The sequence below is a fragment of the Parasteatoda tepidariorum genome, chromosome X1 (assembly GCF_043381705.1).
Source record: "Parasteatoda tepidariorum isolate YZ-2023 chromosome X1, CAS_Ptep_4.0, whole genome shotgun sequence".
Lineage (NCBI taxonomy): Eukaryota > Metazoa > Arthropoda > Arachnida > Araneae > Theridiidae > Parasteatoda > Parasteatoda tepidariorum.
The window spans coordinates 44,559,276-44,585,461 of NC_092214.1; the positions used below are offsets into that span (position 1 = coordinate 44,559,276).

Consider the following 26,186-nt stretch of genomic DNA (forward strand, 5'->3'; position numbering starts at 1 on the left):
AATTTTTTTTTATTAACACTATCTACTAATGGTAAAATAATTTGGTTTCCCTATTTTGTTTTTTGAATACGGAAATTAATATTTGCTTTAGAATTAATATAAATTTTATTAATATTTAAATAGGTTTAGGCTCAAACTCTTTTTCATCGTAATGAGTATATGAATGACGAGAAAAAAAATTTGTACATGTAAAAATCATGCCATTAGTCCAAGGAACATGTCCGCGTTAAAATGCAGAAATATTTAACCGGTCCTTCGAGTAAATCAGGTTGAGAAACACTGATGTATAATATTAATAAAAAAAAAGTTTTCTGTGAATTTTAATTATTATTTGAAAGTATAAAGAGAACTGATTCCAACCATCAAAGAAGTATGGAAGGAGCGGGAAGTAAATAAGCCTTTAATCATTGATACTTAATATTCTCTAATAATTCTCGAATAAATATGTAAAGAGTATCTAGAAACGTGTGAAATATAAGGTCCTCACCCTATCAGAACCAGATAAATACAATGCGTGGTATTTCAGAATTTTTGACAATGTAAACAAAAATGAAAGTAAATTTTTTTATGCAGTCTTATTACAGACAAATGTACTGTATTAAATTAACTATCTAAAACTAAAAAATTTATAATTTTATTATCGTTTAGTAATTTCGAATTCGAATATATGCTTATATGCACTCTATAACAAAAAAATCGACGCACCAAGAAGCAATCATACGATTGCTTTGAAATTTCGTATGCATTAATGTTTTGAGCAGATCAGGCTGGAATGATGCCGACTGGGGACCTATAGTCTTCAGCGACGAATCCCGCTTCCAACTGTGTCCTGACGATCATCGAAGACGCGTTTGGAGACGCACAGGGCAGAGGGGGGATTCTGCCTTCACTATTGCAAGCCACACCGGCCCTCAACAGGGCATTATGGTCTTTGGTGTCATTTCCTTTGACAGCCGGACCCCTTTGGTCGTCATTAGAGGTACACTTACTGCACAGCGGTACGTCGACGACATCCTAAGACCTGTTTTGCTACCGTTCCTTTTGCAGCGCCCTGGGCTGGTTTTTCAGCAGGACAATGCCAGATCACATACAGCACGTGTTGCTATGAGCTGTCTGCAAGCTTGTCGAACTCTTCCTTGGCCTGCCAGATCACCAGATCTCTCTCCCAACGAGCATGTCTGGGATATGATGGGAAGGCCATTGCATCTGGCACGGAATGTTGATGACCTCGTTCGACAATTGGATCGAATTTGGCAGGAAATACCGCAAGAGACCATCCGGGAGCTTTATCGGTCTATGCCACGCCGTGTGGCAGCTTGTATCCAGGCTAGAGGTGGGCCAACACCTTATTGAACTTTTTACTGAAACTCTGCAATAAATTATTCAATTGTTCTGAAATTTGAATCATTTACTATTCTGTACATTGTCTTCCTATCCACTAATTATTGTTTTAATCGGACAACTCCTTCTTGGAGCGTCGATTTTTTTGTTATAGAGTGTATGTACTCTATGTAATTTTTTGAGTTATCAAGCGTTATTTTCTCCTATCCAATAAATGTGAAGAGGTTATTTCTTAGGTTTTTTGAAAGATATTGCGTTGTAAGTAATATTCTATGTCAATTTATTTTTAGAACTTTAATGAGCAATGACATTTAAAATAGATTATTGGAACTAATAGACTAATGGAAATAAATAAGACAGCTAATTTCTGCCGAATGTAAATTTAGTGACAAATAAAGTTTTTTTTAATCGCAATTGTTGTATCTAAAATGTCCAAGGGGAAGTTTAATTCTATCCAGGAACGCGATTCTGTTTAGGTGCTTAAGGTAGTGTTTGCAAGTTCAATTTTGATACTAGTTTTTACAGAATTTAGGGAAAGAATGCCTCAAATTTATATCCCAAAATCAATGAAGAATCTTAGCGTTTACAAGCAAATACCATGCTAAAAATATGTACGAAATACAATTAATTGCTAAAATATGTACGATTAATTAAACTTATCTAATTTTTACTACATTGCAAAAATTTCTGGACCAAAGTAGGATAAAAAATACCGGCACTCAGGATGCCGGTACTTTTTCTTGCAAACTTCAATTTTACCGGAACATGTTACGGAACTAAGAACTCTTAAACCATAATTTTTACCGTAATAATTACCGCATAATCACTTAGTCACTCAATGATTTTATTACCATAACTGTAAAATCGATTCTTTAAAAAAGCAGCTTGCACCGCCTTATTCCATTCAGATCCGCATTGAACCAGATAAATGCTCTCTAATACACTGTAAAAAATATTCTGAATCAAACTACGGTAAAAAGTACCAGCACTCAAGGTGCCAGTACCTTTTACCTGAACATGCTACGGAACAAAAAGTCTGTTATACTGTAATTTTTACAACAATAATTACCGTAAAATCACAGAATCACTTTAATTAAATAAATATTACTGTAAAAATCACGGCATAATATTTTACGGAAAAAATGGATTTTACGGTAAAATAGATTTAAAAGGAGATTTCGGTAAAATAGGCCCCCAAAGTGCCGGTATTTTATTCAGCAATTTTATCCGGAATTATTTATAGTGTAGTTGATATCGTGGGTTAAAGTAGACATAAAGCAAATTTATATCTCATTTATTTCCAATTTTATGTGAACAGATTATAAAACATATTAATGACTATAATTTTTATTCAATTTTAGATTATTCTAGAAACTCTTCTGAGAGCATGTCCAGGCATATGCTCCATTTACATTCTACTGCGAGAAAAAAAAGGAATACAACCAGAATGTAGAAAAGATGCCATTTTCAAAAGGAAGGTAAGTGATATTAGATTATACGGTTCTCTAATTTGCATATGAATCTAAATTTCACATACACAATTTTTATTTCCCATTAATTTATTTCGCAAACTTGATGGAATTTTTTTTTCTCCATTGAGAATAGTTATCACGTATAATTTCTTCCGGTATATTCAATGATTAAAATTTCATCACAAAATGAAGGACTTATAAGAGGTCATAGACTTTGAGAAATACTGGTTATATGAGAAAGACATTTACCTCGAGACGAGTAATATTGCTTAATACTTTGATTTTACTCTTAAAAACACTGAAGGTGATACCCAATATGGACTTGACCCTTTTTTATCCTTGAATGTCCTTTAAATAAATATTAAATTATAACATATTAATTTCGTTGTATATTCAAAATAAATGAAAATTAAATATAAAAATAACTTTTGTAAAGATAAATTAAAATAATCATTATTATTTTTTGGCAAACGTTACCTTTTTTTTCTCGTTCTCATAGTTGAATCCACATCAAATAGTTTTGAGTTCGCTTTTTTTGGTGGGTTTTAGTAACTATTTTTGTTATAAATATTACATATATTAGTTAAGAGCGAATATTATTTTCTTTTCGATTTTTTTTGTATTGGGCAAAAATAAAATTTCAAGAATTCGTAAAGTGGTGAGGTGTTAATAAGAATGAGAAGTATATACTTCATTTAGAAAATGAATAAATTTGTAATTGTCTTTTTTTTTCCATACATTTGATGCACTTTAACAAAATTGTTATATTTTTTTTATAACAGTTATCATATTTTATTAAAAAACCTATTATTTTCTGATTTTAGACAAAAATTATCTTTTCTTGATTTTTTTCTTGATTTGCAAAATAAATTAACTTCGGTATAATATTTTTTGTAAAGCTAAAGGTAAATTAAAATGAGTAAATAAAAATAGTTTAATTCGAGAAAAGTAAGAGCTGGCTTTGGATACTATTTATTTTATGAAGTGCAATATTGGAATGATTTTTAAAATTACAATTATTTTATGAATTTAAGTTGTTTTACAATTTTTTTTCTAGTGAGCACCGAAATTATAATACGTGTCGTAATATGATGACATAATACAAAGATTCGAATTATATTTAAGTAAGTGATTTGCTTTCATCAAAAGATAAATTTTTTTTTCTCGACTTATTGTTCTTGCAATAACGCTGAAGCATTTATTTAACTAGATTCGCCACAAAGGTTGAACCTCGTATTGCTAATGACAAAGTGGAGAAAACTGAAAAAAGGGCAAATTTAATTTTCAAAATAAAGTTCAAAATTTCAGCATTTGTAAAATTTCCCCTCAAAATCGTTTCAGAAAATTGATTATAATTTCTTTGTCAGAAAGGTTCCGCATCATAAAATTTCTCGATTAATAATTACTTGTAATTATCGTATTTATAATTTCACCCATAACACTATCATAAAAAATTTTCAATTTCTAAATAAGATGCAAATTTGTATTACCATGAGTAATTAATCTTAATAATTGCAATTAAATTGTTTAATTTGTATTCAGTTGAATAATATATTCAATTTAAATTAGTTTAATACACATCTTTTACATTTAGTTTATTCTAAAATATATATTTTGAGTTTTTTTATGTATGATTTTAAAATTTTGTTGAAAAACATGTGAAAGAATTTTAAAAATATAAATTTTTAACTGAATTCTCACAGGTTTTTGTCGTCAGGCCACACTCAACTATTTGAAACACTGGCATTACTCTGTAATATCAAAATTAATACAACAATTACGCATGAATGAAAACTATTCACGCATATTGAGTTCGACAGTTGTTATTTAAATCATTATGCAATAGATTTTTTCTTCGTTATTTGAGAGATCAAAAGAATCATCTGATGTTCACATTAAAACAATTTCTTGCTTCTGGGAAAATTAGCGATGTCATGATAAATTTATGACATCACTGATTTAGATTTCATTTTAAGTATGCTAATTTTTCTTTTAATATGTTATTTTCTTTAGCTTTATATTTGATAACCCCCTAATCTTTTACGAATGTCGTGTTAAAAAAATGACTATTGATAATATAAATAAATGTCTATGTTAGTTGATTAATTTATGAAAATCAGTAAGTAGAGTACATATTAGAAGGGTACAAGAACACACTACCAAATGTCTTAACATATTTGGAAATTTAACAATTATTTTCAACGGTTCAAAATATTTTTTGTTACAGTGACTCAAATTGAATATTTTAAGAAGGTAATTTGCAGCGCTCCTAATAAAACACTTCCTTGGAATTTTCATGAAATATATCGTTTATTTTTTGGTTATAAAGGCAATAATACAGCAGAGGAAACAGAATTCATAATTTTTTTTAATGTAGTAGTATGTAACTATTTATTTCTACATACTATTTTAAAAATACTAATGACAGGTTCTGATGACAGGTTTAAGCCACATCATGGAGTTTTCATTTCAAAGACTTGGAAAAATATATTGAATAGATACGGGCCACGGTGGCGCAGCAGATAGAGCGTTCGCATCCCACTGAGGTGAACCAGGTTCGAATCCCAACTGTGCTCCCGACTCGCATTGACCACTGTGTTAAAGTAAAATATAGTCAGTGCAAGACTGATCATGAGTTGGAATTTCCTTGCAATCGGCCTAACCATGGGAGGATTTTGGGGATTTTCCTCTCCATTTAACGCAAATGCTGATTAGTTCCCTCAAAAAGTCCTCCACAAAGGCTAGTAAGACCTTATACTTGATCAAGGAGCACCCTTTTCTTCTGGATTGGGTTCAAAATTACAAGGTTAAGAAGTTGAACAGTGATAGTCGTAAACTCAGAATTTATTAGCTGTTCAACGCCGGTTTTAAAAGGATTAGCCAAGTTTTTTCTAAAGGTGAATTTTTTTTATATGAAACACTTCCTAACCATTGTTTCCAGATAGGTACTTAACAGGTTAACAGAACTCGGCAACAGCATAATACACCGAAGCATCTAATTACTTTAAAAAAATCGTGTTTTTTTATTTTATTTATTTATTTATTTTTTACCAAAAACACTCTCTTGAATAATTTGAGAATATTGCTTTTCATTAACCCCTTAACTTGTGCGCTCGAGTTAATTCGAGAGCGCTAAACAGGCCAAACTGTGCACACTCGAGATAATCCGAGCAGCGTTGTATTTTATGCTGCTATAATTTTTCCCACTCGAATATAATCGAGAATTGAAAATAACAATGTGTTTTTTTAATATAAAGCGTTTTTTTCTTCTTTTCTTTTTTTTTCCTTTTTTCTTTTTTACATTAAAACGATTGATTTTTTTTTTGCTGGTTTTTTTCAAAAAATCTGCGCATTAAGGGGTTCAATTGCTTCCAAGCTTATTATTATACAGGATATGAGACCTTCACACCTGTCTGAAAAACGTAAAGCAATTATGAAAACAGAATGTGAAATAAGTGTCAATCATTTCTATGGAAGACTTTATTTGCATGAAAAATTTGACGGAGAGGCATTGGATACCCACTGTTCCCCTTTGGTTTCTTAAAGGGGATTTTGATAGATTGTAAGCGAGATTTTTTATGACAAACATTTTTTTAAATGTTGTTCCTTAATGACTTAAGTTATGGCAAAAAGATTTTGAAATCATGGGGATCTTTGAAGAAAGTAGATTTTAGTGGAATTCTTTTTCGACCAAATTTGGTATAATAATATTAAATATTATAGAAATTAAGAGGCAAATCCTTGAAGCATTGATTTTGGAAAGAAGTAGAGCATCTTACGTTTAACGCTTGACTCGACCTTGATTAAATCGAAATCTAAATTATAATATACAGAGTTAATAATTTTATGATGCATATGCAGCTTATAATAATGAATGTAATTAGTGGCTTACATCTATCTACCTGAAATGATGCTTTAGGCATTTAGTTTGGTAAAAAAGAAAAAAAAAATCCTACATAAATGAATTACAATTTCGTTATTGTTCCAGCCTTTAAGTTCTTCACATTTAATTTTTTATACCCAAAAAGAAAATATAGTTGATAGATTAGGAATCATTAATGTAAATAAGCTTTTGTAAATAATTTAGTCAATCATTAAAAACAATTAATAATTTGCTTTTTTATACTGAGTTTTAAAGCGATAATCAAAAAGCGATTATGACGAAAAATTGAATAAGTAGTTTTTAACAACTTACGTTGGTAAATATATAAAACATATTTCTTGCAAAATTTAATATATTTTATTTCATTTTGTTTTACCTTAATCTTACTTAGAATTCCATAACCTTGACATATTTTGTTACTAGCAATGAATTGACAATTACTCCTTGACATGAATTAGTTTAGCTAAATTCCGATGGTTTTAATATTCAGACACAGAAGAGTATTTTAATAAAAATATTATTGTGTCTTTAGAAAGTTCTACTGAAAAAAATTAAAAATTTTTAGTACGCGAAGACTAACTTAAACAAGATTCTGAGGTTTTTTGAAAGTGCGTGTTTTGTAATTACTTAATTGCTTAATTAAAATTCACTGTGAGCAAAATAATTGAACTTCATTTGCAATTATAATGCTATACTCAATGAAATACAATTAATAATATTTAATATTACAGGACGAAAATATGATTGCGAATGATGCAAAAATATGAATGCAAAAATTTGATCAGCATATAAATTTTAAGTTCTTAGATATCTGAAAGGAATACGATTTGTAATGTGAATGTGTATTTCAAATAACCATTCAAATTTTAAAAAAAATTGTTTCACTTACTTAAATAGAACGTTGGTTTAACAGTTCTTACTTTATTTAGTTTCCTTCTTTTTTATCTTTTGTCCAGAGTAAGCTAAAAAAAAATTTAATAAGCTCCTTTTCGGGAAAAAATAAAAAAATAAGCGATATTTTAAACAAACAAATTTAATAAATTTCACATGACTGATAAGTCTTAAATATCAAAATAGTTTCCTTAAGAAAATTCTTTACTCCTTGTATTCATTTTAATATCCCTGTATATCTAAAATTAAGAACCAATTTTCCACAGTGTAAAAATTTCGTATTAAATAACGGTAAAATGCAATGGGTGCTGGTACTTTTTACCGTAATATTCATTTTTACCGGAACATATTATGGAACAAAAAATCTCACAGTGATATTTACCGTAAAATCGCAAAATCACTCTAGTTAAATAAAGACTATTGCAAAAGTTACAGTTTAATATTTTACGGTGAAAAAGGATTTTACCATAAAATGGGTTTTACGGATGATGCACCCAAAGTGCCGTTACTTTATACTGTATAGTTTGATCCGGACTTCTTTACTGTGTATTTACGAGATTAAAACAGATGAAGAGACTAATATTTTCACAAATTTTAAAAATAAATATTATGGCTATGAATCACAAACATCAAAGCGCAAAATCTACATTTTTATTAATTTAATATCTTTAATTTTAGTTCGACACTTATTTTTATTTTACTATGCCCAGAGAAGCATTTATTAATATTGTAAACCCCTTTGCAATTAATGTGTTTCTTATAGATATTTTATAAACTGAAAGAGAGACAACCAGATGTATTTAAGAAAGTTCATGTTGTAGCAGGAGATGTGACATTGCCTAATTTAGGAATGAGTCAAGCTGATCTCTTAAAATTGATTGAAGAAGTTTCAGTGGTTTTTCATTGTGCAGCCAGTATTAGTTTTCTGAAACCCCTCAAGTAAGTTTCATCTTTTGATGAACCATTGATTGTCGTTCAGATCATTATTACAGTTTATAATCAGGTCATTATTAGTCTATATTCAAGTCATTAGCAAAATTATCGGAAAATAATCACCAATTATTCGTTAAGACGGTTTTTCAAAGGCTCCTATGAAATGCTGTTTTTTTTTACGAATAATATGCTATTTTTATAACTGCTGTGAGTTAGCAACAATTACTCATGACTGTTAAATCAAGTTTAGCCCAGCTAACGCACTCCATGCTTATTCTGAAAATGACGCAAAACTTCAACATAGAGAAAAGCCACAGTTTAGTAAAAATGAAAAGCATTTGAGGTCTAATTTTTTAACATATAAAAACTTACTCCAGTGTTGCATTCAAAAAACGATGTTAATTTGGGATGACGGCAAATTTATCGCAATCTGTAAATATTTTATTATTTTTTTGTTTATGAATTGAAAAAAAAAAAAGAAATATCCTAAACTGGTGCAAATCTTAGACTTTTCCATTTCCCCACACGAGAGAGTTTGAAAGAAAAAAAACGAAGAGAAAGGAAGAGAAAAAGAACTGATAATAACTGAGAATTTACTTCTTAGAATGTGCTTATAGAATATTTTCCTCTTACTGTCTATGAACTAGCTTGGACTTGTAAAGAAAACTAAGTTAAATAGCATAAAATTTTTAAATTATGGTTTCATGAACATTTGAGTGAAAATAATAAGCACTTAAAATTACGTTTTCTCATTTGAAATCGCAAAGTTATTTCAAACGATTTCTTGTTTGAAATTTAAGAGTCTCGTTTGAAGTTTGAATCTCGTTAAATCGATAAATCGATAGTTCTAATTCACCCATCAAAATGTTTTCACAAAAATACTTGTAGAATGCAGGATTATGCGAAAACTTGCGGAATTTATCGCTCAAAAGATAGAATTTTTATTCTATTATATTTAATCTTTAAGTTTTAGTTTCTTAAAACGCAAAGATTAAGGTTTGTGGAACGATTAGGACTTGGCAACTTATTTAGCCTTAAAATTGAAGTTTTTAATAATTTATTACTTTCAAATTACTTTGAAATAAATAAAATAAATTTTGTATCTAAAATTTATTAAAAGCAGCCAGCTATAGTTCGTTCACCAGGAGTTGGCACTTGGCTCCACCTCCTCGGACGAAGAGTTTATTTCAGAGCAGGAGTAAGAGGAGAAACGTTTCCGGTCTGGAAATTGAGACAACCCTTAATGCGCGCCAAACGCAGACAGTGAATTATTTTTTAATCACTTATTTTAATCGCATTATCATCTGCTATTATACCTTTCGTTACTCTAGCTAATTAAATATATTGCTGCAAAATGTCTTAAAAAGGACAAACTATTCACTCAAAAGAGAGAAATATCCTCAAATTTATGAAATATTCAATGTTAAAAAAATGCTCATAAAGGTTGCAAAATAACTATTTTTGTCATACGATCGCCAAATATAGACCTCTTTCAGGATTGCTCGCATCCTTTTCCCAAAAATAGCGAAATAGTATCGTCGGATACCACGTGATGAAGGCGGAGCCAAGTGCCAACTCCTGGTGAACGAACTATAGTTTACCTGTGATTATACTTTTGATTTATGGATCAAAATTACTGTAAATGAATATCATTTTCTCAGTAATTCTTGGAAAAGGAAACAAAGTATTGAAATGAAATTGTTGCAGATTTTTTAATTTATCTGATTAGGGACACATAGTCCAAATTTGAGACTTCTATCTTTGAAGAAGAAAAAAAAACGTTTTATTTTGCATTACTGTTAATTAGACTAATTAACCCTAATTACCTTAATTATTACTACATATCGGAAATGAAACGTTTTAAATTTTTATATTGATCTCATAAAGAAGACATTGTCCAAATTTGAGATTTCAATTTCTATTATTTAGCATTACTGTCAATTAGGCTAATTATACCGATAATTACAAAATATTGAAATGAATTTTTTTAGTTTTTCTATTTATTTTATAAGAACCGAACAGTCGAAATTTTAGCTATCTAACTTCATGGGAAGTGGGAAAATTAATGAGTGATGAGTCAGGGAGTAAAGGCTCTGCCTTTTATATACACAGATTTTCAAATCTGAAATCTATTTACAAAACAATTCAGTCCGATTGGTGAGTGGAACTTCGGCCAACTTCTTTGTGAGTTCATTAAAATTCATGGATGCCAAATATATTTATTTTATAAAATAATAAAATAACATTATAAATAAAAAGACTAAAAATGGTTTTATAGTTTAAATGTGTAGAAAAATGTTTCAAGTTTCTTAAATCTAACGCAGGTATATAAATTAAAAACAATCTTATTTGTCGGACACGAAAATATGTAAAAGTATTCGACGAAGTGTTTTTTTTTGGTTAATATTAAAAGGTCATGAAATTAATTTATAATTATATATTTTAATAAATTCATTTAGGAGTTTCACAATTTTTGGTGATGTAATTTCTTACATCTTTGAAAATTTTAGAAGAAACGTTGTAACGGATGATTTAGTTTGAAATTAGGTAGTGTTCATATCTGGTTATCTCATAATATTTTTTTTTTCTAATTGGTGGACATGAATGTTGTTTAGTGTTAGTTCTATGAGCTATCAAAGAATTCGTAATCTATATATAAAAAATAGAATTTAGGAATTTTGAACATTTTCTCACAAATTTGAAAATGTCAGTTAGGTTTTAGAAAACAAACAAACAACTACATAGAATAGTACCGTGCTTTATTCTATAAAAAATTGAGGCTGATCGCTTTTTCCCCTTTTTCATAACAGTTAGCTTAATTATAATTTAAAAAATCGGTTTATGCATCTTATTTGTTTTGAGAAAATGTTCTATTTATACCGTTCTTACGTAATTATAAAATTATTTTTTTTTTAGGTTTATGGTCTTGCAAAATTCAAAAGCAACTTACAATGTTATAGAGTTCAGCAGAAAATTGAAGAGAATAGATGTAAGTTGAAAATAATCTATTATGTATGGTATTCCTAAAGTTTTTTTTACAACTTCAAGCTTTTATTTTAAAATATGAAAAGATAAGTTTATGGAATTTAAAGGTCTATCAAAATCCATGAACTTATCCAAATATTGGATTTGATGGAATAATATTTATCAATTTAGAAGACAAAATAAATATAAATCATCTGAATCTAAATAAAGGTTTATATATATTTCAGGCTTTAGTGTATACGTCAACCGCTTATTCAAATAGTAACAGACAAAGGAAGATCGAAGAAATAATTTATAGATTACCATTTCCTTCTCAAAGATTTTTGGATGAATTGGAGTGAGTTCTTACTACAAATTTAATTTCTTTTATAAAATTGCTTTAATAAGTTTTATTTGTTAAAAATGGTTTTTAACAAAGGTATTTTTAAGTAAAACTGAAAACACGTAAGAAAATAATTTTCTAAAAAATCATCTTTATAAATTTTAACTAATAATTTTTTTTAGTTTATATATTTTTTTAATCTAATTTGATTTTTCAATTTTTATTCAACAGCAATGGTAATAATGATAATTTGAATGCTTTAATGGACATGTGCAAACCCTCATGGCCGAATCACTACACCTTCAGCAAATGTTTATCAGAAAACATTATTTTAGATTACGCTTCAGATTTACCAGTAGCTATTGTTCGCCCATCTATAATACTATGTTCATGGAAAGGAATATTGCCGGTAAGTTAATAATCTATCAAAAAAGTAGTGATTCAGATGAAATTTAAGAACTTCCTAAGTTTCTCTTCTATTTACAACAGAATAAAACATTTTATTAAATTAATTTTTATAGGGATATATAGAAGAAGGCTCAGGAATGGTAGATTTAGGAATTGCAGTAAGTGTTTTTTTTCCTTATTTTTTTATTAAACGGGAGACAATTTTACTTCCATTAGATTAGTACAAAATCACGTTTGAATTAGACCTATGGAAAGTTCAAAAGTTTTAAATGTTCAATCTCACCAGAAATGCTAAAACAGTGGTTATAGTTACACACAGCTGGAAAATTACCCGAAAAATTATTTTCTAAAAATATTACGAAAATTTATTTAGTTGTAGCATCTGAATTGATTCGGAACAACTTATATGGACTTAGATTCTTTTCTATATAAACTACTATAATATGGAGAAAAAACTTCTAAACAAGGAATTATTTGTGAAGTTTTTTTTTCAGAGCCTCAACAATTAAAAAAGTTAGGAACTCAGTTTCTATGCAATACTTACAGAATAATCACGTTTAGCTTATTTATTTGAAGGACTTGTTGTAATGACAAGAATAGATTTATGAACTGTTGGAGACAGCCTAATGCAATTTAAAAAAGCAACAGATTCGTATAATTTTCTCCCACACTAATTGCTACACAAGAGTTGACTGGTTTTACATTAGATTCTTTCTTTAAAAAAATAATAGGCTCTTATTAATGTTCCTGGCAGAGTATAAACAAGAAATTTAATTTAATCATTCTTCCGAAGCTTTATTCTTTACTTTCGCTCATAAAGGGCAAAACAATGACAATTGATCGCGACGGTAACTGTTTAATATGTAACAATTAAAAAATATTTTTTGCTATTTTCAATTTAATAATTCCATAATTCCGCAAAAAAATTTACTCCAGAGAATATTTTTTCAACAAAGTGACTTTTTTGTAACCTACTTGTGTCTAATATCCTTTTAAATGACAGTGGCTTTTTTCAATAAGAAAAAAAGTGGTAGAGCAAGTATTTCATTATTATGATTTATTTTGAAGAAACAAGAGAGTTTTGTTTAACACAATATATTAATAATGTATAAATTTAGCTAAATAATAATTAAATACCAGATTTTTTGGATCTAAAATCATGACACGGTGTATTTTTAACGATAAAATGGTAGATAATAGAAATATCAGCATGATCTTAACAACTACATTATCACTTTTTTTATTAATGCGCTTTTCATGCATTAACACCACCTTTTGTGGGTAGACATTAATGAGTTAATAAAAAGTAATGCTTCTTTGAGGACAAGAACGGTGGATACAAATGCATAGGTCTGTCTCATTGCACATTGGAGAGAGCCGCTCAAATCTTATTTTCATAAAATAACATTTTTGATTCAGGAATGTTTATTAATATTCAATTTTAACTTCCTTGAAGGCATGCCTGTTTTCCCAGATTTGTTACACAAGTCACTTATTTCGTTTGATAAATCAAAATACCACTCGAAATTACTAGTCTTGGCATACTTTTGTCTATAACTTGCACACTATCATTATTTGTTATAGTTACGTTAGATTTTTTATGTTTGACGAAGTCATAAATGATTACTATTTATTTTTAGGTTGGTAAAGGTTTTGTCCGAGCTATTCCTGGCGACCCAAACACTAAAATAGATTTAATTCCTGTCGATATTGTGGCTAATACGCACATCGTAACCGCTTGGAGTGTAGCAACTGGCAGGTAATTTTGGCATTATCATACATATTTTAAAAACTTAATTCTATCAAAAAGAAAGATTTTTGTTTTTATTGCTTTGAGATTGTTCTACAGAATATTTAATTTCATTCGTTTCTAATTAATTGATTTTATAGGTTCTTAGTTTTATTTTTCTAAATTAATACATTTTTAAAAATATTTGCATTTTTGCATTTTCTATTAGCCTTACAAATAAGACACTTGAAATTTATTATTGACTTTCGAAGCTCATTTAATAAAACTTTCATGTTATAGGGGAAAAAATGGAAAGTTTGTTCATATGAGAACATTGGCCAACGCTATCTTTTACATATTTAAACATTTATTCAGCTGATGAGAATCAGATTTCTGAATGGTATTAAGAAAAATCACATGATGTTTCTGTATGTAAACCCCAATTTTTAAATAAAACGACTGAGAAATCACACGTGATATCATTTTAATCCAAATTTTTATCTTACTTACTTTTAAAAACTTGCAAGTTTTCTTTTTCTACCCTTGCAAATTAATCAATATATATGGAAGTTTAATTCTGTGTATTAATATGATAAAAACTTATTGTTTACTTTAATTTCTCTTCTAATGTTTTATTGCTCCATAATTTTTTTTATTTTACTTTATTATTATTTTTCCATTTTTTTATTTCATTAAAAAATGATTTAAAATATATACTAAAAACACTATGTATTCAAATTAAAAACATTAAAAAGTCAAAATTCACTAATCGTTGACTTTTTTTTTGTTTACAAACGAAATAAAAAGTAGAACGTCGGTGAGTTTTCGATTATCATTAATTTTAATATTATTAATATTATAATTCTGCGTGCTTAAGAGGACGCCATACCACGTGAGAAATTTTTGATTGCAAATTCACCTCCATTACTAATATAAAATTTAAAAGAAATAAAAAGTAAGCTCAGACAATCATAGAGTAAGCCATGAAGTTAAAGTTTTTATGGCTTAGAAAAATATTCAAAATACCAAAATACAAACAAATTATTGGAAGAGATCTTCTCCTTTGCGTAATCTTGCATTATCTTCACATAATTTATTTTTATTTAGCTATTTTAAAAATTTCTTTTCCGTATTTTGAACTTCATGGCTTACTCTAGATTTGTCTGAACTCATTTTTTCTATACCTTGAATTTTAAATTAGTTATGAAGGTGAAAGAGAACTTGCAACGAAAAGTTTCTCCCGTAGTATGGCGTCCTTTTCAGAGAAGAGACGTAGCTCGAAATGCATATTTAAGAAAATCGACACACCAAAAATGTTACTTTTCAATTATCAACCGAAATTTAATAACTAAACTAGGAATTTTGTACTTAGATCTCCTTGCTTAAAAAGCATTAAGCATAATTATTACTGTCAGAGACTGATTAAGAAATGTAGGGGCCCTGGGAGCGAAACTGTTATGGCACCCGAATCATAACTTTAAGCCAAATTTAGATGTTGTTTATTTACGAATTGCTTTTAAAATATTTATAAGTAAATTATGATGCATTTGTAAATTTAGCTTAATTTTATTTTAATTTTTGTTTACTCAAAATGCTAATATACAATTCTTAAGGAAAAAAATTATTTGTAACATTTAGTGGGTCCTAAAGAATATGGGGCCCAGATCTCTTATTTCTTATGATAAATCAGGCGCAGATTATGGGGCAAAGTTTGAGGTTGGAGTGACTGAACTAATGACAACCTTTTATTACCATTTCAAGAAAGACTTATTTTAAAAAAAATGTATTAAAGGATCTAGGCAAATAGACTACATCTCATTACGAATTTATTTGGATTTGTTAGTTTATTCTTTAAAGAAAAACAATTTTCATTCGAAAAGTCTGAGAAAGGAAATCAAATGCTATATCCTTTTTTTTTTAAATAGCTATGTCCATTTTCTTAAGCACGCATTTGGAGCTGTGACCATTTTCATAAACAAGACATTTTGACCCATGTCCAGAAAAAAATCTCACCGACGAGAATATGCAAAATTTAAATTATAATTTTTGAAAATGTATTGAAAAACATAAAAGTAAGTAGAATAAGTAAAATCAAATAGAAAAATAATAATTACTCATTAAGTGTTAAATCTCTGAATCGAACTAAAAACTCAAATCACTTTTATTGTGTTCGTCGAATAGCAAAATATAGTTTTCATTAATCTGTGTTTTAATAATATGATTCATGTAGAAAAATATAAAATTCAATTTTTGTTATAAAAGTTGTAAAGGAAATAAAGAAAATCTGCGAATTCTAAGAAAAAATAATAAATAAAACCTCTTTTTGAAATTACCTTTCGTTGTTCTTCTCGATCAACTTTTTATGAACCAAATTCCAGCTGTACTGAGAAAATATCTGTTCAAGCTTCCAACAGACTAAAATTTCTAAAAGAATTCTGAAATGGTTCCGAATTTTATTAAATTTTATTATTATCTTCTAGAAATTCAATTAAATTCTAGCCATGTATAAACTTTTGCACATAATATCAGTAAACTCTCATTGTTTTTCATAAGATAAAAGCAGCCATTTGGAACATGAATGCATGCCATGAAACAAGAAGCTTCTGCCTGCGATACACGATTCAGTCTTTAAAATAACGTCTGCTTGTTCTTTAAAATAAAATCGTCTGCTTTGTTTAAAAGCTTATGTTTCATAGTTTTTTTTTAATTACGAAATCGTTTTCAGTTTATATTTGAAATTTCAAAAGATTAAAATTACAGAAAAATTAGCAATTTTATGAAATAGTGGTCATTTTAGAAAAAAAGAAGAATTTATTTTTTTCGCATTATGCTGGAAGTATTTACTTGTCATTGAAAATTTTTATCACTAGGTAAGAGAATAGACCTCAATGAATTCAGTCGCAGAGAATTTTCCGAACAAAAGTATCAAATTTTTTAAAATATAAAATTGTTCTCTAAGATTTTAAACTTGTTTTCACAGAAATAAATGCACTTGCATACTAACTTTTGTTCCTCAAATATATCCTCTCTTAAATATATAAGATTTTCGGATGCTTAGATAACTAACTCTATGTAGTGCTACGTTGAGTTCTGAAGATAATTATCAATATCTAAAGTTGGTGCGACTTGGTGGAAAATTTCAAATTTTTTTTTTTTTTTTTATCTACGTCATAATCATAAATATTTCTTCTATTTATCAAGTAAACATAAATGAGTTCCATTAAACACTTTTTTTGTAAAGTTTAGGGTTACTTTCGAGTCATTATGCTTTATTTATAGCCGGCGTTGAGCAGCCGACCCATTTCTGAGTTTACTACCATTAATGTTCAACTCCGTAGCCTTGTAATTTTGAACCTAACTCAGAAGACAAGAAAACTCCTGGATTAAGCGTTGGGACAAACTAGCCTTCGTGGAAGACTTTTTGATAGAACTAACACAAATTAGCTTTATATGGAAAGGAGAACTTTGAAAACCTCCCACGGTTAGCCTGATGGCAAGGGGATTCAAACCCATGATCCGTCTACCACTGGGGATATCTTACGTCAGCACTGCGGTGATTACACTATACTCGTATATGCAGTAAAGTATGCACTGTATATGCTGGAAAGTTAACACTATATATGCAGTAAAGTATACACTATATGTGCAGTAAAGTTTTTTCGAAACACCGTTCAAGTGCTTTTACAATGTTCATTACTATTTCCAACAAACAAAGCAATAACTAGACGGCGTTGCTTAGCATTACTCTCTAGAGTCACACACATTTTGTTAGCAGTTGTTTACGTCAAAGTATAGTTGATTTTAACACTACACGTCAATTATTAGTCTATGTGACTAGCTGTACACTTAAATTATTTGTGTTTGTCAGCATCCAACTTTAGATACTTGTTAAACTTTTATTTTAAGCCTTTGTTATAATCTTTCTTATCACTTTCAGATCATCAACTCCTTTGGTTATTAATTGCGTAGCAGGAGAGTTATTGCAACCAACTCTTCAAGAATATCATGATACATTATTTAACATGGCAGTTAATAACCCACTACCAAGATCTTTTCAGAGACCGTCATCATCAATACAGAAGAATAAATTTATTTATGCGATAATCGTGCTGTTTGAACATTACATACCAGCACTGGTGATTGATATGCTACTACGGCTAAGTGGTAGAAAGCCCAGGTAATAATTTATAGCCATATTAATTTTATAAAAAGAATAATTAGTTGATTTGTAAATTAACAGAGCTCGGAATTGTTTTTTTTATTCACTTATATTATTTTGAGATCTGTAATGTTCAGTGTGTTTAACTTCCTTTCATAAAAGAATTGTTAATTTATATCGGGTAATACAGAAAGAAATTTCCGTTTATCCGTTAAATGAAAAAAGGAACAATTATTTGGAAGTAACCTTTATTTAATAAGGAAATATAATAGATAAACTATTTTATGACCTGAGGACTACTTTTATTTTTTTTACTACCTTAATTTACTTATCTAAAACGGAATTTGCCTTCTAGATTACTTGATATATTAAGGGCGGTTATAACAAAGCACCATGCGCATGCAGTTAAACCTATTGCATAGTATTGCTTATTTTCCCTCTGTGATTTTGATTATTTATTGTAATAGGCTTTATGGTCTCGGAGGAAAAAAACAAACAATTGACAACATATTTTTTTAAATTTATTTATTTATTCTTTATGAGCTGTCAATATAAAGGAAATCTTTAAATCTTTCTTTTTTCATCAACGTTTCAAGGACGTTTTCTTTTTTGTCATCAAATGGTACTTGTTTATTAAAAGGTCAGGTCTTTTTAATAAAATGCTTGTTTATTAAAAAGACCTGAATGTGGCAAACTTATTTCAGCTTGGAATGTATTTTTTCACTATTATTGACTAGTATTTATTCACTAAAGTGAATATTAATCAAGTTTAATTTAACCTTTTTTGGTATATTAGTTGAGTTGCTTATGTTACTATTCATAATGATTTTGTCGCGTTAGAATTCTCAAAAATTAAGTATTTCAAATGTGACAAAATATGTTTAGTTGAAGTTACATTCAAACAGATTAGAACTTCCAATCACGCAGTTTCTTTTTTATATGCATTACTTTAAGCTTTTTTTTATTAAATTGATATATCTTTATGCACTGACGATAGTAATATTTATAAACATTTCTTTTTAATCAACTATTCAATTTAGTGTAAATTTTGCATCACTCAATTTCGACAAGAAATTGTGTCCCTTTTTTGGAAGAAGGAAAAGACGGCTAAAAAATTGTTACAATTTTCAAAGTGGGTTTAAAATATTTAGTCGGTTTTTCATTTATCAAAGAAAAATGTTTTCAAAATAATACTATAAATTTTGTGGTTGATTTGAAAGTATTTTGATTAAAAAAAATAACATGAAAATCCAAATATCGGTTTTTATGCTCAAAATTTTGTGTTTAACCAAAATAGGTAAAGAAGTTCAACTTTTAGCTTTCTACAGTTTAACTTTTTAAGTTAACTTCTAATTTTACTTCTCTCTAGCACTATTAGTCATAACACAAGTTTCTAAATCGAATAAAGCTCAATTAGGTTTATTTTTTAATGAAATAAATTTATCATTTTAATTATGTTTAAGACTTTTGAATGTAAGGTAAAAATAAGACTGACTTGAAAAGATTAAAAGTAAGAGCATAAGTCAAGAATATATATTGTATCAGGCTAATATAATTTTGACTTCATTTTAGGATGCTATCTCTTTACCGGTTTTATGATAGTGCAGTCTCAGCTTTAAATTTTTTTCTCACTAATTCCTGGAATTTCCAGATAGATCGCTTCAAGAGTCTTGCACAGCAACTAGATCCAAAAGATGAAGAGGTAACATTTCATTTTAAATATTAGAGAAATGTAGCACTGAATAGAACTAAAGTTTTGATTATTTAATTTTAAATGAAGAATTTTTTTTCCAAATTGCAAAACTTTCTTTCTAATTAGCATATTTTATATAGGTTGTATTAAAGATTAATTATGAGCAGGGGTCTAAGAAAATTTGACATTTCCAATAGACAGGACCATTATTATGAAAGAGAAATAAATATAACCACTTTGTGCTTTAGGAAATATCATAAGGACAATCAACATTTTATATTCAATATTATGCAAAAATAAATGAATAAAATAGTCAAAAATATAATATTTTGCTAGCATATTTGTTAGGTCTTTAAAGTCAGTAAATAATTTATTATATTTAGCCATATAGTGTAATGTGTCAAATGATACTTTCATGCATCGTGACACATGTAATCATCAATTTTTAAATCCCATTTTACTAATATTAAATTTGAGAGATTTTATAGTTCCTTGTTGACTCTTGTGCATTTCATGTGTGATCAATTCTATATGATTTTTAAACATTTTTAATTTGAACGAGGGGGTAACCAAACATTGTAATCTCGGAGAACCCATTGCAATCGGGAAATTATATTTCACACTTAATTTTTCCTTCGTTGTGGCTTAATCCCCTATATCAATCTAGGATTGCTTAATCTTACGTTTCATTGGTGCTCCATTTGCTCGTGTAACATCGCTTCTCTGTATTAAAATATTTTTCAAGAGTACTATAAGCTAAGACAAACAAATCGAAAGACGGATCTCAGTGCAAACGATAACGTAATCTGAAATAATGAAAAAAAAAAATTCTTTACGAAAATATTCAGGTATAATGCACCAGCTGCTATTTTTTGACGCCATGGGGATCAAGCAAGTAGTTTTTTTTTAAACCCATGATCATGAACAAGTTTCATGATAGAAAATGAAAGCGAAAATCCCTAAATGGAAAGAATTGTAATCCAGATGGAAAGGATAACGAAATTTCCCGCATAACGAGTTTTTCGATTATACGTAACGTAGTATTTGCAACATTATGAATTTTTCTTACTGTTTTGAGAATAGTACAAGTAAACGTATTTCTTTCCCATCTATGGATGATGAACCATTGCTCAGACCATTGCTTGATAGAAAATTTATTTCGAGTTTCGGATATGCGTATTACGCAATATATTTCTACCATTGGATGCCCTGGTTAATGAATAAACAATCAATATGTGCTTATACAGTCAAACCCCGCTATAGTGAACCTTCGAGAGACCGAAATTTCTGTTCACTATAACCGGGAGTTCACTATATCCGTTACACAGGCAGTTTAACTAATGGTTCCCAAACTCCTCCCTTTTATTACACATTGTTCAAATAAATGACTGAAAAATATTATGTAGTAGCAAAAAATGTGTTGTTTTCCATTACTCTTTGTTTTGCGTACAAAAAAAAATTAGTAATCGTTAGCTGATGAGCAATCCTCAACATCAGATATGGAAAAACTTCCCGACTCTCAGCTAATGTTTCCTGAATTTCTGTTATTCCGCTTTTTAAATCTGTCTAACCTGCCATTAGAGCACATAAAAGTAGACTCATAAAATCGCTTAGCAAATTTATCGTACATTTGTTTAGATACTTCGATTGGTGAACCACTTCAGTAATGCTTCCTCAACATCCTTGTGATCTGCTTTTCTCAACTTTTTTCTGCCATCTAAATTTTTTTCATGAGCAGAAATTATTAATTGCCTATTTTTCCATATGTTACAAACTGCAGATTTGGATAGTTTATATTTCCTGCAAATATCAGATTGATTGCATCCATTTTAAATTTTTCTGATTATGCCCATTTTATCATCAATGGAGAACGTTTTACGTTTACTGCTCGCCATTGTTAAATTTGAGACACTTGTTTGCAGGATTTTTTAAACTGAACTGAGAGCAAAAAGGAGTTGAAATGAGAGCCTTATCATCACATATTAGTGTCCAACCCTTTGACTAATAATGAATAATTTGCTCATTCCCTCTGACATAAAATGCATACTGATCTGACATCGTCTGCCTGGGTTGGAAACATCTGCTTTGTTTGTTTAGGGATGGGAAAGTGAGATAAAAGAAGCAAACAAGAAAAAATGCTTATCGCTACATTCCCCTCCATAGATGGTTTTGAAAATCGGTATATGTATTTTTTTTTAAAGTAGAAATTTCAAAATTATTACAAAAAAAAATCAGTTGAAGACAGAAAAAAGTTCATTATATCCAACTTCCGAACTTTTTTGGTTCACCATATCCGCAAAAATTAACATTATCCGCGTATAGCAAGGCACGGGACCGAACATTTCGTTCACTATATCCGAGAGTTCACTATAAACCGTGTTCACTATAGCGGGGTTTGACTGTATATTTATTAACAAAACGTAACAATTAAAAATTTACAAATTAGACTGAAACTGAAAATAATAAAACATGAGAAATAAAAAACAACAGGAGCTTTCGAGAGGTGCTCCTTCCGGCGTAAGTGTATCGAGAACAACTGAACCAAAAATTATTTTGATTGGCGACGGATTGGCTTCTCCGAAAAGATTCAATTCGTAACATTGCTAATAACCTAGTAGTGTATCTTTAATATGATATTTACAAATGAATCAAATCATCTTTCCTCTTAATAAAAGTTTATTGATATTGTTTTGTAAAAAATTCTGATAATAAGGCAGTTTTCGCATTGCAGGTATTTTTGTTGTTTTTTTGTTAACTAAATGATGTTTTGCAAGTTAAATGTTAAAAAAAAATAGTGACTTAAATGATGTATTTGAGTTTTCAGGATAATAACATTTACTATCTGCATTACTAAAAAAACATTAATTTTATGAAAATAATTTTTAAAAAATGACTTAAATGATGTATTTGAGTTTTCAGGATAATAACATTTACTATCTGCATTACTAAAAAAACATTAATTTTATGAAAATAATTTTTAAAAAAAAAGTTAAAAATAATTGTAAACTCCTGTAATCCTTGAATTTAAAACCATTTCTGTTAACTATTCTGTAATTTGATAAAAAAAAAAACTTCCTTCATATAATTTCTAATCTCTGCATACAACTTAAACTACATTAATAACACGTATGCTAAGAGTGCTTGAATTAAAATGTAAGCGAGTATGAAAAACGCTGTTTCTAGAAAATGCTATAAAAAATTTGCATAGGCAGTGCTTCTGTAGCTTTTGTAATGAGTGAATGCTAAATGTTAATATGATTAATACCAGAACAAGTGCAAATAATAATAGGAATGAATAAATAAATTATTGATTATTTAATGACAAAAAATTTTCATACTTATGATTCAAGAAATTTAAACGTGTTAATACTATATGTAAAAAATTGTTTTTAATGTATACATTTCACTTTTTTTTAAATCAGAAAAATAACTCAAGAGGCAGGTGCAAGCATTTAACTGTAAATTTTAGTATATAATTTTAGACAAAAAACACTTTTAATTATTTTTGATTCAATATGAGATTTTACGTATTAAATTGTAGCCTAAATGATTCAAAGAGGAAAAGCAGTTATTTAAATAAAGTATGCCAATTAGAGGAGAAACGATTAATTAAACGAAGAAATTGGATACAAAACGTAATCAATCTGAATAAACATACCTTTTTTGTTGAGGAATTCAAATCAATATTCTCTAAATATTTACTAAATAGCAGTTAAAATGGGCTTAATATTTGTATCCTTTACATATACAATCTAGAAAACAGTTTGCATAGTTTAGCCAGAAGTGTCCTTTATTATTTTTATATTTGCGTTTTTCACTATTTCTCAACAACTGATTTTGTAACTCGAGAAATGTCTACGCAGATTTTTAAAACGTAATTTCTTAAAGATAATTTAAAACCAAAATTATTTTTAATTATTAATTGTAGTGTCGACTAACAAACGGAAAAACAAACAAATGCGACTTTCTTGAATCATGCTATAATTAATATTAAATTAAATTAAAATAACGAAATCAAGAATTTGAACGTAATTTGGTTACCGAAAAATAAAAATAAAAAATAGATATTTTTTTTTAAAAATAATTAATTCACTTTATATTTGCATTGAATTATCTTAAACGAGTTTTAAATTTCGGAATTCCAAACATTAGATCAAAATTCATTAGGTTTGGAGAACCTTTATTTTTCTTTTAAACTAATCAATTGTGATAAAATAAGTAATTGACTTTTTAAAAATTAGTAACCGTTAGTGCCTTTTATTTCCTTTTCCTCACAGTTTATATAATAATTTATATTGCAGATGCTTTATGTTGACACATCAGAGTATAGAGTCTCATCAGTATCAGAAGTATTACCAATTGGATCACCTTTTTATGAATGGGATATTGATCGAAAACCAATGACCGAAAGAAATCGAATTACCTTTATGTAAGTATTTTTATAATCATTAGATGTTTTAATTCTATAGTTTTTACTAACATCGAAAAGCCGTCAGAAAAAAAATCATTATTTAAATACATATTTCAAATATACAATCTGTGCTTTAGAACAGCTGTCCCGAAATGATGCTCCGCTGCTATGGTTTTTTGGAAGGGTCACAAGGGTTATAGGATATTTTAAAACATTAAGGATCAAGTTATTGGCCTGTACTATTATGAAGGTTTACCTAATGTATTTATTGAAATTAACTGTTAGCAAATGAAAATCGAAAGAAAAAGCCAAATCAAACTATGAATGCTTGGTTAATACGTATTAGGCCGTATGCTCATACATCCACATAGAAAATTTATTGATACTCATCGTCACAACAGAAATCACGGCAACATGAAGATCAAAAATGTAGACTCTTAAGGGGATGTTATACCATGTGAGAAACTTTTCATCTCAAATTCTCTTTCTCCTCCATAAGTAATTTAAAATTTAAATTATAGAAAAAATGAGTTCACGCAACTCCAAAAGCCTCCTCTCTTTCTCCTCCATAAGTAATTTAAAATTTAAATTATAGAAAAAGTGAGTTCACGCAACTCCAAAAGCCTCCTCTCTTTCTCCTCCATAAGTAATTTAAAATTTAAATTATAGAAAAAGTGACTTCACGCAACTCCAAAAGCCAAAGCCTAGAGTAAGACATAAAGTTTCGAATACTGATATTTTTTAAATTTTTTTTTTTAAATATCAAAAGGGGAATTAATTTTGAGAGGATAACTTAGGATTATGCAATGGGATTCACTCCAATAATTCAGTTCACTTCCAATAATTAGTTTGCATTTTGATGTTTTCAAAATTTTTTCAGTAATTTAAACTTAGTTTGACAGAACTCACTTTTACTATAATTTAAATTTTAAATTAGTTACGGAGGTGAAATAGAATTTGCGATGAAAAGTTTTTCCTGCGATATAGCGTCCTCTTAAATACAAGGCGCCGAGTCACAAATGAATAAATACTTATGAGGCATCGAATGAGGCTTGTGAACAGTGCCGTAACATTTTTGGCAAACATTTTTGGCGGGGACCCTTTCAGTACTCCATCTCTAACTGTCATTTTAGCTATTTATGTATTATGTTAGTGAATATATTTATGAAAACAAGTTATTTGTTCGCATATAAATTTGATTACAAAACATTGTAAGTTTTAAACATGACAAAATGCAAAATTTCAGCGAAATCGATTAATCCTGAGAAATTAAATTTTAAAAAAGTCGTACTTATAAAACTCGATTTCTCAGGAACTAATGCACTATTCAACCAATTTCACTCAATTTTGTATTTTCCATGTGGAATTAGATACTTTAAAATGATACAAAAAAAAAAAAAAAAAACTATATGCCTTACGATTCAAAAGTTTTCAGAATATTATTGTCCCAAAGGAATCGTTAAGACGCGGTTCCTAGCAGATCGCCGAAGTCAAGCATCACTGGCTGCGGTCAGTGTGCGGATGGGTTACCACTTGGGTCAGTCTGCGTAGGGACCGAGGGTGTGCGGTATTGGTCTTCGTTAAACTGTTCTACGATTAAGTGCTCGACTTCGGGTACTGGTCACTGGGCTACCGAAGCGGGGGGGCCATCCCCTCTACAAAGGATCAAACCTCAAGGGATGTTTCCCAGACCGTCGCCAGTAGCCCATTGTGCAGCACTAGTGCGACGTAAATGATCAACATCAGACTATTATTAAATAAAAAATAATAAATATTTACTAAAAGATATTTTTTGCATGGAATTATCTTTAGATAACAGAATTTTATAATCGTGTGCAAAATTTTTTTAAATTCCCTTAAAAAACTCTCGATCGGTAGTGAAATACAAAAAAATAAAATTAACATTTGGGGGTCCAAACTTTGGATAGCTCACCCCACCCAACTATTGGGACCATATTC

The 26,186-nt window shown here is 28.9% G+C and overlaps 1 protein-coding gene and 1 long non-coding RNA gene across 2 annotated transcripts in view; one reads left to right on the forward strand and one right to left on the reverse strand.

Annotated features, from left to right (window-relative positions):
- Positions 1-16,435, reverse strand: part of LOC139427071 (uncharacterized) — a 61,380-nt gene extending 44,945 nt beyond the window's left edge. The window contains exons 1-2 of the long non-coding RNA XR_011638234.1: positions 16,298-16,435; positions 7,586-7,658 (exon numbers count right to left, since the gene is read on the reverse strand). This is a non-coding gene — a long non-coding RNA (uncharacterized lncRNA). The remainder of the gene's footprint in view (positions 1-7,585; positions 7,659-16,297) is intronic.
- Positions 1-26,186, forward strand: part of LOC107450523 (fatty acyl-CoA reductase 1) — a 42,190-nt gene that overhangs the window by 13,606 nt on the left and 2,398 nt on the right. The window contains exons 2-11 of the mRNA XM_016066338.4: positions 2,703-2,819; positions 8,351-8,526; positions 11,437-11,509; positions 11,733-11,842; positions 12,059-12,236; positions 12,349-12,393; positions 13,876-13,994; positions 17,902-18,141; positions 19,696-19,825; positions 24,118-24,245. Coding sequence (XP_015921824.1) covers positions 2,703-2,819; positions 8,351-8,526; positions 11,437-11,509; positions 11,733-11,842; positions 12,059-12,236; positions 12,349-12,393; positions 13,876-13,994; positions 17,902-18,141; positions 19,696-19,825; positions 24,118-24,245 — 1,316 coding nt within the window. The remainder of the gene's footprint in view (positions 1-2,702; positions 2,820-8,350; positions 8,527-11,436; positions 11,510-11,732; positions 11,843-12,058; positions 12,237-12,348; positions 12,394-13,875; positions 13,995-17,901; positions 18,142-19,695; positions 19,826-24,117; positions 24,246-26,186) is intronic.